An 18,905-nucleotide genomic window follows, 5' to 3' on the forward strand; every position below is an offset into this window, starting at 1 on the left:
GGGAATACACTGTGCTCCTGACAGTGCACTCTGCTCCAACGATCACCTGAAATGATTGTCTATTGTCTATATCAAAGCAAAATAAACAAACAACAGCAAAGCACGCAATCACATTCCTTAAACTCAGCATTTTCACATTTTCTTTAAAATATATATATATTTCTGTCTGTGCCAAACTAGTTCAAAAACTCAAGAAGTATTAATTTGGTCACTTTACCATTTTTGAAGTCAGGCAAGCTTTAAAATCTTAGCATCTACAGTGCCACCCTTTGGTCACTGGGGGTTGCTGCAGTTTTACTGGCCATTGATCATTGAGTTACGCATTATTCAATATCTTTTATTGCAAACAATAATTAGATTTTTTTGTTTGTTATTTATATAGCCTATTAATGGAGACTTTTTCTGTGGATGCGAGCTTTTATCTTTAATCTTTTTATTTTTACCCACACATATTTTACACGGGAAATATAACTAAGTCGCTCAGTGAGCTCCCTGTAGGCTCCCTGTAGGTTGTCCTCTTCTTTTTTATGGCAGTAGATATATAACTGTATAACGTGAGATAAGAAGAGACCACGTGACGAGGCGGGGCAGTGTCGCAGTGTGACAGACATCAGACGCACGTGCTCACAACCATCATCTCCGCCAAACGGGAGTCAAGATCAACGTGCGGACGAAAACATGGGGTTCGTGGTGTTTTCTCTCTTTTTTTGTTAATGAACTAACAAACATTTATGCGAGTAAAGACCACAAAGCTGATTATGTAACACACTGACATTTGACAGGTCTATTTACGTGCAGTGTCAGTTTGCCCTCAGAGTAAACGTTAAACCGTCATCCAAGTTAGTTTGTGCCTGTGGTGAAGTGTGATCTTGTTGTATCTGGGAAAATGGAAAAGATGTTTGTAAAGGAGAATAAATGAAGTAAATGTAAATAAATGAAGTTGGATAATAATTGTACTTTAAATCTTTTGTAAAGGGGCGACCTGGCTGAGGAGGGGGAATCTTACAAAATGACTGAAAAAGTGGATCAAAACGGGACGACAAGGTAAGTCAAGTAAATCAAGTACATTTTTTAATTCATATGTCATAGTTTATTTATGGCATCAAAAAAATCACACGACTTAATTAACCTGTTGCTGATTTTATCCTTGGAATGAATAAGTAGCTAATTGATTGGAGTTGTCCTGTTAAGAGCTGCTCCTCTAATGTCTGCAATCTGCTTTGTGACAGTAAAAATACAGAGGATGGCAAAAAGAAAGATAAGAAGGGCAAAGAAAAAGAGCCACCGCCACCTATGGTTGGACCCATTGCTTTGGTAAGTTATAGAGATTGATTCTTTATTATACAAGAAATTAGTTTCCATGGACTGTCATGTTAAAGGGTGCACAACAGACAACGTAAATCACATCAAACAAGGTTGAGAATCCTGTTGAGAATGGCGATGGCTGATGAAACAAAAACTAAAATGGACCTCACTATATTTAAGTGTCCGGTATCTGTGTTCAAGATCAGAGCAGCTGGAAGAGGTTATGGAGAGGGTCAGAAACACACTGCCAGATTTTAGATTATTGTGAGAAAAATATCATCATGTCATCAGGGCCGGATTTAAGTAAAATGTCCCCGGGGCTAAAGTTTATTCAGGGCCCCCCATATACTGTCTGTCTGATTTCTCTCTCTCTACAATGAAAGGAATTAATGTTGTTTTTTTTTATTATTAGAACATGCTTCTTATAACTTCTTAAACATAATACTCGTTTAAAAATATAAACATGATGACCCCAATTTGAGCTCCATGGGCCTCACAGAAGAACCTTTGCTACTGCCAGACTGGTGGGGGGACTCATTTAAAAAGGGGGTCTGGTTTTGTTTAGACCTGGTTTAGTCTTGGGTACAAAGTCATCTGATTAAGCCTTACATGTGAGGGAGTATGCTAACAGAGAGGGAACCCTCTCCTTTTCTCCTCATGCCTATGGGTCCTTCAACCTGCTGGGCCCATGGGCTTAGTCCAGGGGTGTCCAAACTTTTTTCATGGGGGGCTGCATACTGAAGCGAACACAGGGTGAAGGGCCATAGATCGGTGGTTAGTGCCGCATTATTATTATTACATTTCAAATAAAAAGGACTATCTCTGATGATGTGTCCCGATTCAGCAAGAAGGCAGAGGGCCACCAAAAATTGGTCTGAGGGCCGCATTTGGCCCCCGGGCCGCACTTTGGACACCCCTGGCTTAGCCCCTGTAGGCCCCTGCATAAATCTGGCCTTGCATGTCATTTAAAAACACGTTCATAGTCTTCATTGAATAGATTATCAATATTAATTAATATTAATATACATTAATATTAATATATTAACATCCTTCCATTATGTTACCAATATGATACATAAAAAAGGTCAATAATACAACATTGATCTTGAGATTCATTGAATTATTACCTATTGTGGTTTTAACTTGTTGAAAATAAATTCTGTTTAAAGATGTCATATTTCAGGCTTCTTGAAATCCTTTTGGACACTTACGTATTATTGTTTAATTTTTTTTAATAGCCTAAAGTAAAGTCATTCATAAATATAAAAGACGTCAAGCTATTTGGGGGAAAAACAATTGAAGGAAAATGAGCGCTGAAATGATCAGAAGAAGTACACACTAAAAGACTTTTGAAAACACAGGAGCATCACCTCATGACCTCAGTAAGTGGAGGGCAAGTGTTTAGAGCTTTTGACAAGGAGACAGACTGAATAAGCTGGATTACTCGACTTGTGTGTTTTTATCAGCGGACAACACTGAGACATTCCTGAAAACTGTATTCAGGTTTACATACTTATTTTTGAACTTTGATTGGCCTTTCTGCACGTGCTCCTTACTATCTGCTGAAAGAGGTAGTTGTAAATGTGTGTTGTAAGCTTTATATTCCCACAATCACACGGTTTCATACTGAGGGCTGAGAATCAAAGGTGTTATGTGTCATTTTTGGTTTGTAAAGTATCGATTCAGATCAAAAATATATAAAAACTTAAAATGTTATTGAGAAGAACAGAAAGCATAGGGGGGAAAAAGTCCAATCTATTTATGTAGTGAACCTGAACATGAAGGGCTAGATCTAAAAGGTTCAAATTTCAAAACTTTTAACACTGTACATGGCTGACTTATTCCACCTTCCTGGAAAGTGAGTAAAACATAGATAAACTATTGTGTAGATGACGTTTTTGTGAGTGAATATGTATCTTGCGCCACGTAAAGTTACCAGAATTGTCACTGTTTCGCTGATTTTCAGACCTCAAACTACGCACAATAGGTTTCATATGTTGTTTCTGCAGAGGATGGGAGTCCACCTCGTCTTCCTGTTGTTTTTGTTAGTGGTTCACAGCGTCTGGCCCCCGCTGTGAGAATACAATGGGAGTCCAGAGTTTGAAGTTTCTTTGTATCAAATCTGTTTATTTTATTTTGGGCAGTTCAGGTTTGCGAACAGCACAGACATCATGTTGATAATTGTGGCAACACTGGCGGCGATAGTCAGCGGAGTGCTCCTTCCTCTCATGTGTGTGGTTTTTGGAGATATGACTGACAGCTTTGTAGATTCCTCCAAAATCCCACCAAACATCAGTCTCGGCAGTGAGTATATGACGATTTCTGGTTTGAAGTGCTTGTGTGCTTTGATTTATTAAGACATTTTGTTCTGTTGTCTTCCACAGATATCACGCTTAACAGCACTTTAGAAGAGGAAATGACTGGGTAAAGTTTAACATTATAGAAGACAGACCCAATGCAATTGTAAAACAGTATGGGTTTAAACAGGGTGATGTCCAAACAATTTCATCAGGGTTTCCTCTCATCTGGTCACAGTTGATACTAGAGGAGGGATTTTTATAGGCCAATGCCTGAGTTGATATCTTTGGCTGATTTCTGTCTGGTCTATCATCGTGAAAAAACATAAATAGTCCAGACTTGGCCAATTTTACTTTATTACTTTGGGTGATTCAATCATAGTTTCTGTCTCAGCTTTCATTAGCATTAGCATACTGGTGCTAGCCGCGGCATTTTGCGCAGTGATCAAAAATACAGTTGTAAATTCTCCTGGTTCTGTAGCATATCCATATTGACTGAGGTTTAGTGAAACTAACTTTAGTCACACTTGTAGCTAACCAGTTTTAATCGCGGTGTTTCTCTGTTCCCCTGAGGCTTAGGAAGTTGTGGCTGTTTTAAAGCCCTGACTTTGCTCTTTCCAATAAGAAAAAACGGGAAATCTCTATCATTTTCGGTCCTGGATTGTGATTAGATCGGCCGATGGACGCTAAATCGGTCAAAAAACGATACTGTAAAATCCGCACATATTGGCCTTAACAATATGAAATTGAATCAAGATACCACCATTTTATCCAACCATTAAAAGCTTACTGTGTTTTACCATATTCCCTACCAGTGCATTATACTAAAAGACTACAGAGCACATGTTTATGAATATTCATTCTGACACATATTCGGATACCCCTCGTTGTGAAAGTTTCCACAAATTTCATTTTTCTGTAAGGTTTTTCAATATTTACTTTAACAGCTGGTTGTTGCTGTGCAGTGTACGTTGAGCTAAGACTGCTGTGTTTTTGTTTTCTGTCCCAGCTATGCCATATACTACTCTATCATGGGAGCAGTCATGATGGTCACAGGATACTTGACCATTTCTTTCTGGACAATAGCGGCAGGTCGACAGGTCAAACGCATCCGAAAGCTCTTCTTCCACGCAATCATGCAGCAGGAGATCGGCTGGTTTGACGTCAACGAGACCGGAGAGCTCAACACGCGACTTACAGAGTAAATTTGTCACTTTTTGATCTTTAGCCTGATTGAAATTTGTCGCCTTTATGAGAGAGCGAAAATAAAAGAGGTTATGAATTTAAATTGTGATGAAGGGCAGTTGCTGAATTTCTTTGTGGCGTAAAAAGGCAGGTGTTTATTCATGCTTTTGCCAATGTCTGGGCCTATCATAACGTGATGCACAAAGTAGATTATCTTTTCCGCACATTATTAAAGGTGAAATCTTTTTTTTTTTCTCACTATATTAAGAAGCTGTGGTGGATGAATCAGTCACAGAGATCATTAGGCCAAAAAATATAGTAAACATTTCATTATTTGTAAATTTTCTGTTCTGAGATTTTAACATAACTTATTAATTGTGACTGAATTCATTTTTGGCATATTTCATCTTTTAATTTCAGCGATGTTTATAAGATCCAGGAGGGCATCGGCGATAAGGTGGGGTTGCTGCTTCAGGCATTCAGCACCTTTGTTGCATCCTTCATCATTGGCTTCATCAAAGGCTGGAAGATGACCCTGGTCATCCTGGCCGTCAGTCCTGTGCTCGGAATAGCTGCAGGGCTGTTCGGCAAAGTGAGTTTGATCAGTGTTCTATTCTTTGTTTGTTTTATTGGTCAGGGCTGTGCATGTTAGTGAACACATGCACGTAATTACGCCATGCCCGATTGCATCTGTTGTTCTACACTCACAAACACTCTCTCACTCATGCTGGCCACATGCTGGGACCTCTATTGTATATGTTCTCTATCGCAGTATTTTTCAACCTTTTTTGCGCCAAGGCACAGTTTTTTAATTGAAAAAATCACGATGCACACCACCAGCAGAAAATGTTAAAAAATTGAACTCTGTAGCCTATATTCAGTCGTTCTCATCAAAGTGTCTTGAATAACACCGTATAGTCTCACTAGCCACAATCCCACTTTCACCGCCATCCATTCATCACTAATTCTCTTGTCTCAAAGAAATTAGCTATCTGATCTGATAGGTAAGAGTATTACATGGTTACTCTGCCGATCACTAGACAGCACAGACACTCGAAAACGGTACATTATTTGTGGATAATAATTAATTTGCATAATTTTTCCCAAGGCACACCAGAGAATATCTCATGGCACTCTAGTGTGCCACGGCACAGTGGTTGAAAAACACTGCTCTATAGTATTAAGACTGTCTCCAGCTCATACCTATGGTCTATGCACGAGCTGGAAAGATTATCTCTTCACTCAGAGAACCATGGTTACATTCTGTAACCGTAATGTTTTTAGTGGTAGGGGAAACCAGAGCACCTAATGTGCAAACTCCACACAGAAAGGCTGCGCTTGGCCCTGGATCAAACCCAGGACCTTCATGTTTTGAGGGAAGAGCGCTAACCGCATGGTGGCATACTTAGCAATATCTGAAGTTCATTGGCACACGTGTGTATTCTACACAAACTGATGAGCTTTAACAATTAAGAGATATCTGAAATATAAATATTTAAAAATCACATGTGATACAGAACATGTTTGTAGAGATCTAAACTACAAGCATAATAACACTCCACGGAGACAGTATAATCTGCTTTTTGCAAGGGTTATTGCATTACCTACATAACTGCAGCTTTAGTGATTTGCTTTCTGCAACCATTCAAATTGAAACTCTAGGTTTGTGGTATGTGCTGCTATGTATATTTTCCAATTTCAAGCAAAGCTCTTCACAGTGGAGTTGGGAGTAAATATTCTGTTATGGCACTTTATCTAATGCACCAAATAGTCCCACTATTCCCAGTGAATTTAAAGCCTCTGCCATGATTCTACTTGTGTTTGTAGGTACTCACAACGTTCACATCCAAAGAGCAGACGGCTTATGCCAAAGCCGGAGCTGTGGCAGAAGAGGTGCTTTCGGCCATCAGAACCGTGTTCGCCTTCAATGGACAAGACAAAGAGATAAAACGGTGCATTTTCTACTAATGATTCTGATAATTAAATTGGAGGAAAGGGCACAGTGTTATTCGATTGAAGCTACCCTTTTTCCTCTTTCACATTGCATATTGTTGTTGTGTGGTTGTGTTGGGGCACCATTGACTCTGTTAATGTGGTGTGTGTGTGTTTTGCCTTGCCTCTCTCTAACCCAGGGCAGCTTTGGCTATGTAAATAGTTTACCATGACAGAGTATGGAGAGTGAATGAATAATGCATTTTACCATATTTATAACTAACACATTATTGTGCCTACAGATACCAGGTAAACCTGGAAGATGCTAAAAACATGGGAATCAAAAAGGCAATTTCTGCAAACATTGCCATGGGCTTTACCTTTCTGATGATTTACTTGTCCTACGCTCTGGCCTTCTGGTATGGCAGCACTCTGGTGCTCAGCGGAGAGTACACCATCGGTAGTGTCCTCACTGTGAGTTCTGACTGAGTGTCTGCATTGTTTGATAAAACATCAACTTTCTTTTAAAGTAGTCTATGTTTTAGGTCTTCTTTGTTGTCCTCATCGGAGCCTTCGCCTTGGGACAGACCTCTCCCAACATAACGGCCTTTGCTTCTGCTCGAGGGGCGGCTCATAAAGTCTACAGTATCATAGACAGAGTAAGAACATGCATAGCTAACTTGAACACATACGCTATTCTATGTCAGGGTCTTGGTGAAACTAGCCCTGGTCGGTCCACTCCTTAATAAGAAAACAGCACTGATTCCTCACCTCTGGGTCCCCAAAGCTGTGGGCCAAGAGTGCTATAACAAGAAACACAACATTTAATTTACAAATATGTTTTTTCATTTATGTTGATTTTTATTTTGTAATTGCATTTAATGAGCCTAGAAACTAGAAAGCTTAAAGCTGATACAAATGTCTAATGTTGTATCAGGTCCCAACCATCAACAGCTTTTCAGAAGAGGGCTTTAAACCAGACAGCATTAAAGGCAACATAGAGTTCAAGAACATCCACTTCTCTTACCCATCAAGACCGGATGTGAAAGTAAGTCGCTCATCGCTGCATCGACCACCATAACCACTGTGTGTCTGAATAAAAAACCTGTGACTCTGTACAGGTCTTAAATAACATGTCGCTGACTGTGAAGAACGGACAGACTATTGCATTAGTTGGCAGCAGCGGATGTGGAAAAAGCACAACCATCCAGTTACTCCAGAGATTTTATGATCCTCTGGAAGGATCTGTAAGTATGGTGTTTATTTTATCACTAAATATGTCAATAATGTGCAAGAACATGGCGTGAAATAAATGGGTTTTCTTAATAGTATTTCCGTATAATTGTGCTGCTAGAAAGACAGTGCAGCAGTTCTTAGAGTGCAGATAAATGAAATAGAAGCCAGTCTTTATGGCTTCACTTCACTTTACCATATGTCTTCACAGATATGTGTTGATGATCACGACATCCGCTCTCTAAACATCCGCTGCTTGAGAGAGATGATCGGCGTTGTGAGTCAGGAGCCTGTCCTCTTTGCCACCACCATCTCTGAGAACATCCGATTCGGCCGCATAGATGTCACGCAGAAGGAGATCGAGCAGGCTGCCAAAGAGGCCAACGCCTACGACTTCATCATGAACCTCCCTGATGTACGTCACTATCATTAATATCAGAATTGTTGGAAATAATCTTGCATAATAATAAACTAATTTACCTTTTGCAGTCCAGTTACTAAGAGAGGCAGTGGGCTCGCTAATCTAACACAGACAGGCCCAAAGGGCCCTTCATCAAACTGATGAAGGCATCTGGACATTGTCACTGAAAAGCTCTGTCTTTTACCCAAACAGAGATTTGAGACACTGGTGGGGGACAGAGGGACTCAGATGAGCGGAGGGCAGAAGCAGAGGATTGCTATCGCCCGAGCACTCGTCCGCAATCCCAAAATCCTGCTCCTGGACGAGGCCACATCTGCTCTGGACGCTGAGAGCGAGACCATTGTTCAAGCTGCTCTGGACAAGGTACACACACACACAGACACACATACACACGCTCTATGACAGATTACAGATGAAATTGTATATGACGAATGTGGCTCAGGTGGAGCACAGAGAGGTAAATCTTATTTATTTTATTTATGTTTTTGTTTATTAAATTTACGTCACACTTAATGGTGTAAGAAACTATGAAAAATTGGGAGCTTTCACTGCTGTGCGTTTTGTTTTTTAATGTTTTTGTTTGTTTATGTTAAGTTTTGTACAGCACTTTTTAACTGTCAAGTTGTTAAAATGTGCTGCAGAACAAAGTGGTTTGGATTAGATAAGAGAGCGCTTTTTTTTTTTTTTTTTTTTACTAAGAGTGGGCTCACCTCTCCACAGACCTGACTTTGCTGGGAGAGGGGCACCTTACTCATCTCCTTGGAGATGTTGCTGCTTTGTGTGAGGGCAACCAAATGTGGTCAATACATCAGGTCCTTTCAAAATGCTTCATTTTGATCGAGTATTTCGTTGTCGAGTTGAGCATGAGGAGCACATTTGGTTTGGGTAGCATGTTCATTTACAGCTCTGTAAACAGTTCATGGTAGTTGCTCTGGTTAAATAGCACAATAACGTGGAACATCCGCGAAGGGGCTTTAATAATCAGTTTACTGTCTGTTTGCAGGTCAGAATGGGTCGTACAACTATAGTTGTAGCCCACCGCCTTTCTACAATCAGAAACGCTGACGTCATCGCTGGTTTCCAAAGTGGTGAAATTGTTGAGCTCGGTTCTCACAACAAGCTAATGGAAATACAAGGAGTCTATCACACGCTGGTCACAATGCAGGTAACACTGAGCGACAAGGCATAATCAGTTCACTACAGTATAGTAGTGCACTAGTAATACACTATTTATACAGTATAGTAGTCCACTTATTGGTGCAACTTCTCAAAGCAGTCTGAATGATGGTCATTAAGTTATTTTAACTATATTAAAATTATCATTTAACTCTTTGTCTACGTGTTGGTCAGAATATTATTGGTAAACATTTCAGAGCTTTCGAAATGTCGAGGATCATGTCAGCGAAGAGGAGCTGCTGGAGGATGAGGTTGAGGAAACCCCATTGACTAAAAGCTCATCAATACGGCGAAGAAAATCCACCAGGGGGTCTTCCTTTGCTAGTGCACAGGGAGACACGGACAAAAAGGATGACAAAGACAAGACTGAAGAGGTAAGCTGTAGTGTCGTGACCCCATTTTATCTGTTGGCATTCAGTAATATCCCATACATTTACTACAATCTCGTGAGATGAATTATCTGTAGTTTTCGAAAGAAAATTCCAAAACCTAAAAATGTTTTCTTTTATTCTTGATTGTTAGTAAAAGGACCTACAAACTTGCCATACAAGTCTTATGGCTGTAGGACCTTTCAATTACACCTGTTTGCAATGTTGAAATAGGTTCACCTTATCTGATAGAAAAGACATCAATCATGGTGTAGTTTCTGTCTTAGACTTCTGTCCTACACAGTTAAACTCTATTTCCTCTCCATAATGTTGAGTTTGAGGTTCTGTGCTGTCTGATTTGCAGGATGATGACGATGCTCCTCCGGTTTCTTTTTTTCAAGTTATGCGACTGAACTTAAGTGAACTACCATATATTATCGTTGGCATCATATGTGCAACAATTAATGGAGCAATGCAGCCGGTGTTTGCGATCCTCTTCTCCAAGATCATCACTGTGAGTAAGAAATAATGTGGTAAACTGCAAAAACTTCTACACGATCTACACTAGTTAGTTAATTACTTTGACGTTTTGCCATAGAGTTAACTAGCTACTCAAATTATGAACACAAATATAAAACTAATGCAGCATTGTTCTTATTGAAGACTGATAAATATTCATGATCATATGAAGTAAATTCACCTCATGTAGATCATGTTTTACATTTAATGTTGTATGTTGTGCAGGTGTTTGCAGAACCAGATCAAGAAATTGTCAGAGAAAGAGCGACATTCTTCAGTCTCATGTTTGCTGTTATTGGAGGAGTGTCTTTTGTCACTATGTTTTTACAGGTAAGCATTAAAACAATCATAAATAGCCGTCCTTCAATGTGATTTTTAGAAACGTGTTGTAATTGTTCCATTCTTTATGAACCAACCAACTACACTTTGCACAGGGCTACTGCTTTGGTAAATCAGGAGAGATTTTGACACTGAAGCTTCGACTTAAGGCATTTACAGCAATAATGAGACAGGTAAATGTAAAGTTAGGTCAATGTGATTGTAATCCCTATTATATAGATACATGACTACTTGTGTCTGATCAAACCCCGTAGGATCTGGGCTGGTTTGATGATCACAAAAACAGCGTTGGAGCTTTAACTACACGACTCGCAACAGACGCTGCACAAGTTCAAGGGGTAGGTCGCTTCTCCTTTTTATTTTTTATTTATGGACACATAAAACAAACAACCATGAACCAAACCAAAACCTCTGCAGTCTTTAGCAACAATTTCTACCAGAGAATAAAGCCATGGACACATTCACAAAGTGTCAAGTCTATGCAAGCTTTGAATAAACTTGAAAATACAAATATGCATTTTTCTCCTCTTTTCTTAGGCAACTGGAACACGTCTGGCCACATTTGCTCAAAACATCGCCAACATGGGCACCAGTATTGTCATCTCCTTCGTGTACTGTTGGGAGTTGACATTGCTGATTTTGGCGGTGGTGCCCGTCATGGCTCTGGCAGGAGCTGCTCAGATGAAGCTGCTCAGCGGACAAGCCGCGCAGGACAAGAAGGAGCTGGAGAAGGCGGGAAAGGTAGATCCACATACGTCCATTTTTGTGTCAATAGAGTTGTAGCAGTTTGTACTTTATGCAGGGGCCATGTTACTATCTGTAGGGATACAGCCCTACTTTAATTATTTGAATGTGGAAAAATGTTCAGTATTTGTTCAGTCAAGATAAAATATAGTACACCACCAAGGCGGGGACTAGAAACTGCTGCTGCTTCCCTAGGTCTGGATCAGAAGTGGATCTGCAGTCACTGTCTATAGTCTTTATGTAAACAGACCACAGCACTCAGTGTGCATCGCCTTATATGGCTCTGGTTTACAGTTCCCATGACGTATTGCAGTGTTTCTCAACTAGAGTCCCATGACCCACTTACAACATATCATGACAAGCCGCGACCCAATTGAAAATGTTATTTTATATTTATGATAAAAAACCGTCTCCTGTCTCCGTTTTGGTCTGTTAAACGGGACTATACGGAGTCTTTTCCTCCCCATGTTCCAGCAATGTCCTAATGTGTAGAATGAGCCCAGACCTTTTCACACAACTGCCTCTAAAATCCTGTCACTCAAAAAGGTGTTAATTTGGGTCCGATGTGCCGTCATGCACGAGCTTAAAGCAGTACTAAGTAACTCTTGCCCCGAGAGGCCATAAGCGCAACTGCAGGTGTTGTAGCAAGTTACAATTTTTTTACTTATTAATTGTCTTGGAGAGTAAATACTACGCTGACAGGAAAGGCGGAGGGAGAGAGGGATATTCTACATCCAATTATACAATGGAAATAATTTTTTTCACTCAAACTTGGCTGTAAATACTGTTTAAAGTGACGTTTGCCCGCAGTTAGCTTTGCCCGTTAGCATGTTAGCTTCTTCTTCGTGATTCCATTAGTGTGTATTGCTTACTCCGGTCCGGTGGCAGTCAAGTTGCAAACATGGTTTTCTGGGCACTGACACCAGGGGGAGATGAAAGACCCTCCAATCATCCCAAAAACACTTGTATTAGAGGGACTATGAAAAGGATTTTTTAAGGTAAACACGTTACTTAGTACTGCTTTAATATAGAAACTGCAGTTAGGTGTAAGACCTGAGGTGGCAGTAGTGAGTCTAAAAATGACCAACTTCATCTAGTCCCTTTAATGTAAAAATACAGTATTTGTCAAATTCCAGCTTTAATCATAAGTCGAACTATCAAAAACAATTTAACAAGAGTGATTTTAAGCAAAGTCCTGTGATCTATTAAAGATGGTCTCATGAACCACTGACGTGTTCTCCAGTGCACACTTTTATACAGTTATCTTTATTTTTGTGTGTTTTTTAAAATAAATTTATAAATTGTTATGTTTTTGATAGATCGCCACTGAGGCCATAGAGAACATCCGCACTGTCGTCTCTCTCACACGCGAAAACAAGTTTGAGTCCCTGTATTATGAAAACCTCATAGTGCCATTCAAGTACGTAAAAGACATTTCTTATTCATGGTTTTCAGTGACATCATGGTTGACGGGAAGCTGTACATTTACGTCTGTTGATATAATTTTAATTAAACTACAATAACGTAAAGGTGATTGTGGCTAAACGACAGACATTAATGTGATTTGTGCTCACTGCTGCTGATCAATTTGTCTTTGTTTTCTGGTTTATTAGTCTTATCAGTGTCTATCAAATAAAGCATCTTGGAGCAAGGAGGGACGGCCATTAATTAATGTATCAACACATGGTTTTATCTCCCAGTGAGTTTATTACGATGGAATCAAACGTCTAATTTCAGTAAACCGTGTACCATAGCGCATCCAATGAGCTTCCGTCGGCCAATGATGTCGTCTGAAAACCATGAATCGCATGTCATTATCCACACGTTACTTGTCCATCTTTTTATTTATGATTTTCTGTGTGTTTTCTTTTATTATTGTTAGAAACTCAATAAAAAAAGCCCACGCATACGGCTTCACCTACTCCATCTCACAGGCCATGATCTACTTCAGTTACGCCGGCTGTTTCCGCTTTGGAGCTTGGCTTGTGTTGGAGGGACGAGTGACTGTGGAAGGACTATTTCTGTGAGTTTTGGTTGTTTGCTTAGAGCCTAAACTCTCAAACCACGTGGACAAACTTTTTATGTATTCACTTTTTTGCTTGAAAGCAACTCGCCATTTCTGTATAAACATCTCTGTCTGGCAGAATCCATCCAGCCGATAGAACAGTTGTCTCACTCAGGAATGAAAACCATAAAAAGTCCAAGGTTCACAAACTCTGAGCTGTGGTTGTGTGTTATGTAGCAAAACATTCTTGGCATTAATTATTAACTTATTATGTGCTGTTATTAGTGATGAGTGAGGATCTTACCCGTGGTTAAACTAAATACAGTAATATTTCTTTGATGCTCAAAATATACAGTTCAGGATTCAATGTAATGAGTCATTTATGAGCAAAATGTGACATGTTTGTTGCCACTTTTCAACAATGTCCGTTTTGCTGCAGAGTAACTTCACATTTCTGATCATCATTCATTCTATCTTGGAGGTTTTCAAGTACAGTAACCTAATCCATGTCCTCAGGGTCATTTCAGCCATGTTGTACGGTGCCATGGCTGTGGGTGAGGCCAACGCGTTCGCTCCCAACTACGCTCGCGCCAAGGTGTCCGCTGCCCACCTCATGATGCTGATCAACAGAGAGCCGGCCATCGACAACCTCTCAACAAAGGGAGAAACACCGGTACAAAGCGCTTAAAGATAAAATAGATATCAAATTCTGGAGGAGGGCAGAGCCCAGTCTTACTGTCTGTGCCACCTACTCATTTTTATTTACTTTTATTTACACCTTTTGACACTAAATTATTGCACTGACTGAATAGAATTTGAACGGAAACAAAACAATAACTTATTTCTCTCTTGGCTCGCAGCCCGAGTTCGAAGGCAACGTGCGTTTCGATGGCGTCCAGTTCAACTACCCAACCCGTCCCGACCAGCCCATCCTGAGAGGCCTGGACCTGAAGGTGGGCAAAGGGGAGACTCTGGCGTTGGTCGGCAGCAGCGGCTGTGGAAAAAGTACAACGGTGCAACTACTGGAGCGATTCTACGACACCAATGAAGGGAGCGTGGTAAGCAAATGCAAACACGTGCAAAGATCAATAAAGCCGGTGCCCCTTCGCCTACTGTCGTCCGGGTAATGCTTAACTCACTTTACAGTCGCGTTTGCAACAGCACACACGCAATGACAACCCTTGTACTGTAGCAGTAAATCTTACTCCTTTATTTACACTCCTATCTTTATTCCAGTGTTATTATTGAAAAATGACAGACAACTTGGAATGGATCTACAGTTGTTGTTATAGAGTCTTAATATATTTATGTTTTTTCCTCAATCAGTGTAGAATTTGTACATTGCAAAATAAGTATAAAAAAGCTGACTAAACCCATTGTAACGTCCAAATCAGTTGCTAGACGTCACTAAATGTAACTTAATTCTCCCCACATTTGTCTTTGAATAAATAATGAGTGCTCTGTAAAACAACACTGCACTGATGACATGGCAAACTTTAGTCTAGACTTGTCACATCATCTCACAGTGTCTTTCTCTGCTCCTTAGAGTTTATTGCCATTTTTATTTTACTTTACTCCTTTCTCAGATGAAGTAATGTCATGCAATCAACAAACCCATGACACACAGACAGTAAAGAGGTCTTTCAATAAAGTTTTTTATGGTGATATCGCACGAGGGGTTATTCGCTGCTGTGATAAACGCTGCTTTTGTGCTTGAGCTGACTTTGACACACTGTATTTGCACATCCTTGTCCTGACTGTACTTTGACCCGTTACGCATTAGTCCAGGCTCTACGTTCACATGCAAGATTCATCCATTTTACAACTGTGCATCCAGCATTGTATTGTATTGATGATTATTGATACCACGAAGGTAACAGAAATCCTTCCTCTGCCTTGACAGAACTTTTAGATAAACTTAAATGGATTTCATTTAAGTAATTATATGAATTTCAGAACATGATATGGTATTTTTGAATGTAACCATTTTTAATCTCTTGAGACCATTATTGATCATCATATAAACGCAATGTTTTTTCTGATAATAATTGTTTTGACACTGAATTACAGACATTGATGATTGATTGTTGGAGCTAATCTTCAACGTTGCCTCTGTTAATGCCTGGGCTGCGTCCGAAAACATCAAATTATAGCCTCTAAGCACTAACACTAGCAACTAATCCTTAACCTTTCATGGGGTCAACTGTTAGATCTCTATGCAGTTAGTGAACAAGAGCTTCAGAGCTATTTTCCCAATCCGTCCGTCCTTACCATAGACTGTAAAAAAAAATGGACGTCTTATGCTCACTCCTCCCCATTTAACAGAATGACCACGGCCGTGGGGCAATTCATGGCGGATTTACAGGCTCCCCCTCCCCAGCTCTGACGAAGCATGTTCCTAAAAAGGACATACGGGCGGGATTTTCACCGTAGACTCGGCCCTTGCGTGACGTGTAGCTCGCGCTGCTCCAATGCTAACAGTCCGACCCTCATTAAGTACGAGATTTCAAAAAATCATATTACGAAAACCAGCCTGGTTTCATATATTGTTATTAACCCAGCGTTATCTCAGGAGGAATATCTAGCCTAGTCTAGTGTTGAAACAATTGAAACCAGGCTTTAAAGTAGTTTTTAACGTGTCTAAACTCCAATATATGGAGGTACTGCAGCAACGGCGGAGCAATGGCGGCCCCCACGTTTGTGGTCAAAAAGCAGGGCAGCCAGCGGCCATTGGTCCTTACCCAGGGGAAGGGGAAGTGACATCACCCACAGCTGTTTTCCTTCTTCTTTAAGGTTATTGGTGGAGCAGGACAAACAAAAGCGCATGTCGCCGCCTACTGTGTAGTGTCCAACAACAACATAGTGTCCAAACAAAGACATTTAAGGAGAAAAAAAAAAGAAGAAAAATCTAAATGATCCTTCACATTTCCCTTTAGCCTTATTTGATCTCAACAGCTATTTCATAAAGCTACAGTAGCAAATTTGCCATGTGGCACAAAACATAGCTCCTAATCACCGGTTAGTTAGCATCAGAGGTGCCTATGCTAAAGTGGCTATGATAGTTAGCATTGAGGCTCCTTTTCCTAACTCCTTCCTAACTGACAGACCAATTCGGAGGCTTCTTATCATGGCGGACGCTGACGCACATCCGGTTTGGCGTTAGACCTCTTACCAATTTACTGGTTTCGGAAGCAGTGTTAATTTTGACAACATATTTTATTTTAGTTTTAGTCTTAGTCTTTTGACTAAAATGTAATGTAATTTTAGTCGAGATTTAGTCGAAAAAATCGTTTCAATTTTAGTCTAGTTTTAGTCGACTAATTTTAAGACTAATTTAGTCGACTTTGCATTTCTAATATTCATTATAATCATATTTAATCTTGTTCCTCTGCTTCATGGAGCTGCTCCACATGAACAAAGCTCAGAGCTGATCATTTGGCAGTGAATTTACATGATCTGAGTTTTTTTCAGACGATCAATTTTGGATGATTTCAGTCTCTCCTTTTCATTTTTGTTTAGTCTTATTTTAGTCGACTAAAATATCTGGACATTTTAGTCATAGTTTTAGTCTCATGAGAAACTTTTAATTTAGTTTTAGTCCAATATTAGTCGGCAAAAATAACACTTTGACTAAAATTGAGACTAAATATTTTAGTTGATGAAATCAACACTGTTCGGAAGGGGCCCTGTTCTCACAATACTTCCACATGTATTTGATGCTACATTTATGAAGTACTTGTTATTGAATGTAGTTGTCTCCATTAGCTGCTGGATGAGAGAGATGTGAAGCACCTGAACATTCACTGGCTGAGATCGCAGATTGGCATCGTGTCCCAGGAGCCGGTGCTGTTCGACTGCTCTCTGGCTGAAAACATCGCCTACGGAGACAACAGCCGCACCGTCACCATGGAGGAAATAAGAGAAGCGGCCGTGATGGCGAATATCCACGAGTTCATCGAAAAACTGCCACAGGTGCAGCAACAATTCTAACTTCCTTCCCATGTCACATACTTTAACTTTTTATTGTGTTTTGTGTGTGACTGAGCAGAAGTACTCCACTCAAGCCGGCGATAAGGGGGCACAGCTGTCGGGTGGTCAGAAGCAGCGAATAGCCATCGCCAGAGCCATCATCCGCAACCCCAATTTGCTGCTGCTGGACGAAGCCACCTCAGCGCTGGACACTGAGAGCGAAAAGGTGAGTTTGCCTATTTCAGTTCTATCAAAAACTCCATACTAGTCATTTTATCAACACCCTTGACAAATAGGAGTAAAGGTAGATCAAAAAAATAAAGTCTCCTATCTCTACCACATCATTATCAAAGACGACAGTAGCAGAAAAAACATACATTGTGATTTCTCTCTCTCTCTTCTTTATTCCAGGTTGTGCAAGAAGCTTTAGATCAGGCGAGCAAGGGCCGGACGTGTATCGTCGTGGCTCACCGTCTTTCTACCATCCAAAACGCAGACCGTATCGCAGTTTTTAAAAGTGGAGTGATCGTTGAGCTGGGGACACACCAACAGCTGCTGGCCCTGAAGGGGATCTACCACACTCTGGTGACCAAACAGCTGAACCGCAGCTGAGAGCGAGGAGGCAGTGAGAATGTGCCTGTTGTTTTAGACAGGACGAGGGGCAGCATGATGCTTTAATTTCCTTTGTAAGCCATTCAATCCTGGTCACAACTAGAACAGCGTTGCATATTTAACCTGAAAGGACCAACATGATGCTGAACTAACCTTTTTGTAATTTTTCAGAGTTGTGTTTTATTCATTTCTATGTTGGGTAATCCTCCATATTGAGTTTATCACCATTGAAAGTCAAAATCAGTTTTAATCATTCTGTAAAAGGCTCTTGCTTGTTATTAACCAACCATCCTTTGTAGTGGAGGTAATTCGAGACTCAAAAAGGTTGATTAGGCCCCTTTTCCTATTTGCAGTGTAATATTTGACCAAATTGCTTCACTGGACCCAGACTTTTGTTGTACAGTGTAATGTTCACCGTTTCCCTTCTAGCCAATGGTCTGTTTACATGTTTGTTTGTTTTTTAAAACAGCGAATAATTTATAATTTAGTAAATTATAGCTTTATGCTGCAGAGTCCCAGTGTAAACCTGATGGAGGCCAGTATTTGTTTGTACTTCAGGGTTTAAGTGCACCTTACTGTTCTGTGCCAATGACTGCACTGACGTTTATTACACATGTTCGTTGTCACTCCAGTAGAAAAAAAAAGTTATTGGAACTGCACTTATTCTGTGCCTTGTAAATGTGTCTCCTCTCAATAAATTATGTAAAAATATAAAATCATTTTCCATTGGTTTTTGTTTCATATTTAGTGTTTAGTGTTGACCAGTCTCGGGAACATCGGGAAGCCTGGGGTGAATGTAG

The 18,905-nt window shown here is 40.2% G+C and overlaps 1 protein-coding gene across 1 annotated transcript; it reads left to right on the forward strand.

Moving 5' to 3' along the window:
* The first annotated feature begins 610 nt into the window (after positions 1–610).
* abcb4 (ATP-binding cassette, sub-family B (MDR/TAP), member 4) lies at positions 611–18,337 on the forward strand. The gene is made up of 28 exons (XM_079560877.1): positions 611–683; positions 976–1,044; positions 1,230–1,314; positions 3,450–3,609; positions 3,690–3,729; positions 4,612–4,803; positions 5,208–5,379; positions 6,615–6,739; positions 7,022–7,193; positions 7,265–7,378; positions 7,657–7,767; positions 7,841–7,966; positions 8,164–8,367; positions 8,566–8,736; positions 9,377–9,538; positions 9,747–9,923; positions 10,282–10,431; positions 10,662–10,766; positions 10,871–10,948; positions 11,030–11,113; positions 11,313–11,516; positions 12,839–12,939; positions 13,402–13,542; positions 14,041–14,197; positions 14,385–14,582; positions 17,290–17,496; positions 17,573–17,719; positions 17,905–18,337. Exons 1-28 carry the CDS (start codon positions 679–681, stop codon positions 18,103–18,105), a joined length of 3,858 nt encoding a protein of 1,285 aa, XP_079417003.1. The 5' UTR covers positions 611–678; the 3' UTR covers positions 18,106–18,337.
* The last annotated feature ends 568 nt before the right edge of the window (positions 18,338–18,905 follow it).

This window comes from Gobius niger (assembly GCF_951799975.1).
Source record: "Gobius niger genome assembly, chromosome: 8".
Lineage (NCBI taxonomy): Eukaryota > Metazoa > Chordata > Actinopteri > Gobiiformes > Gobiidae > Gobius > Gobius niger.

Excerpts from the sequence above, each read along its gene's own strand:
- abcb4 (XM_079560877.1), top strand. Across the intron at positions 1,045-1,229 it reads GATCAAAACGGGACGACAAG|TAAAAATACAGAGGATGGCA; the intron begins GTAAGTCAAGTA and ends GCTTTGTGACAG. Across the intron at positions 17,497-17,572 it reads TCATCGAAAAACTGCCACAG|AAGTACTCCACTCAAGCCGG; the intron begins GTGCAGCAACAA and ends GTGACTGAGCAG.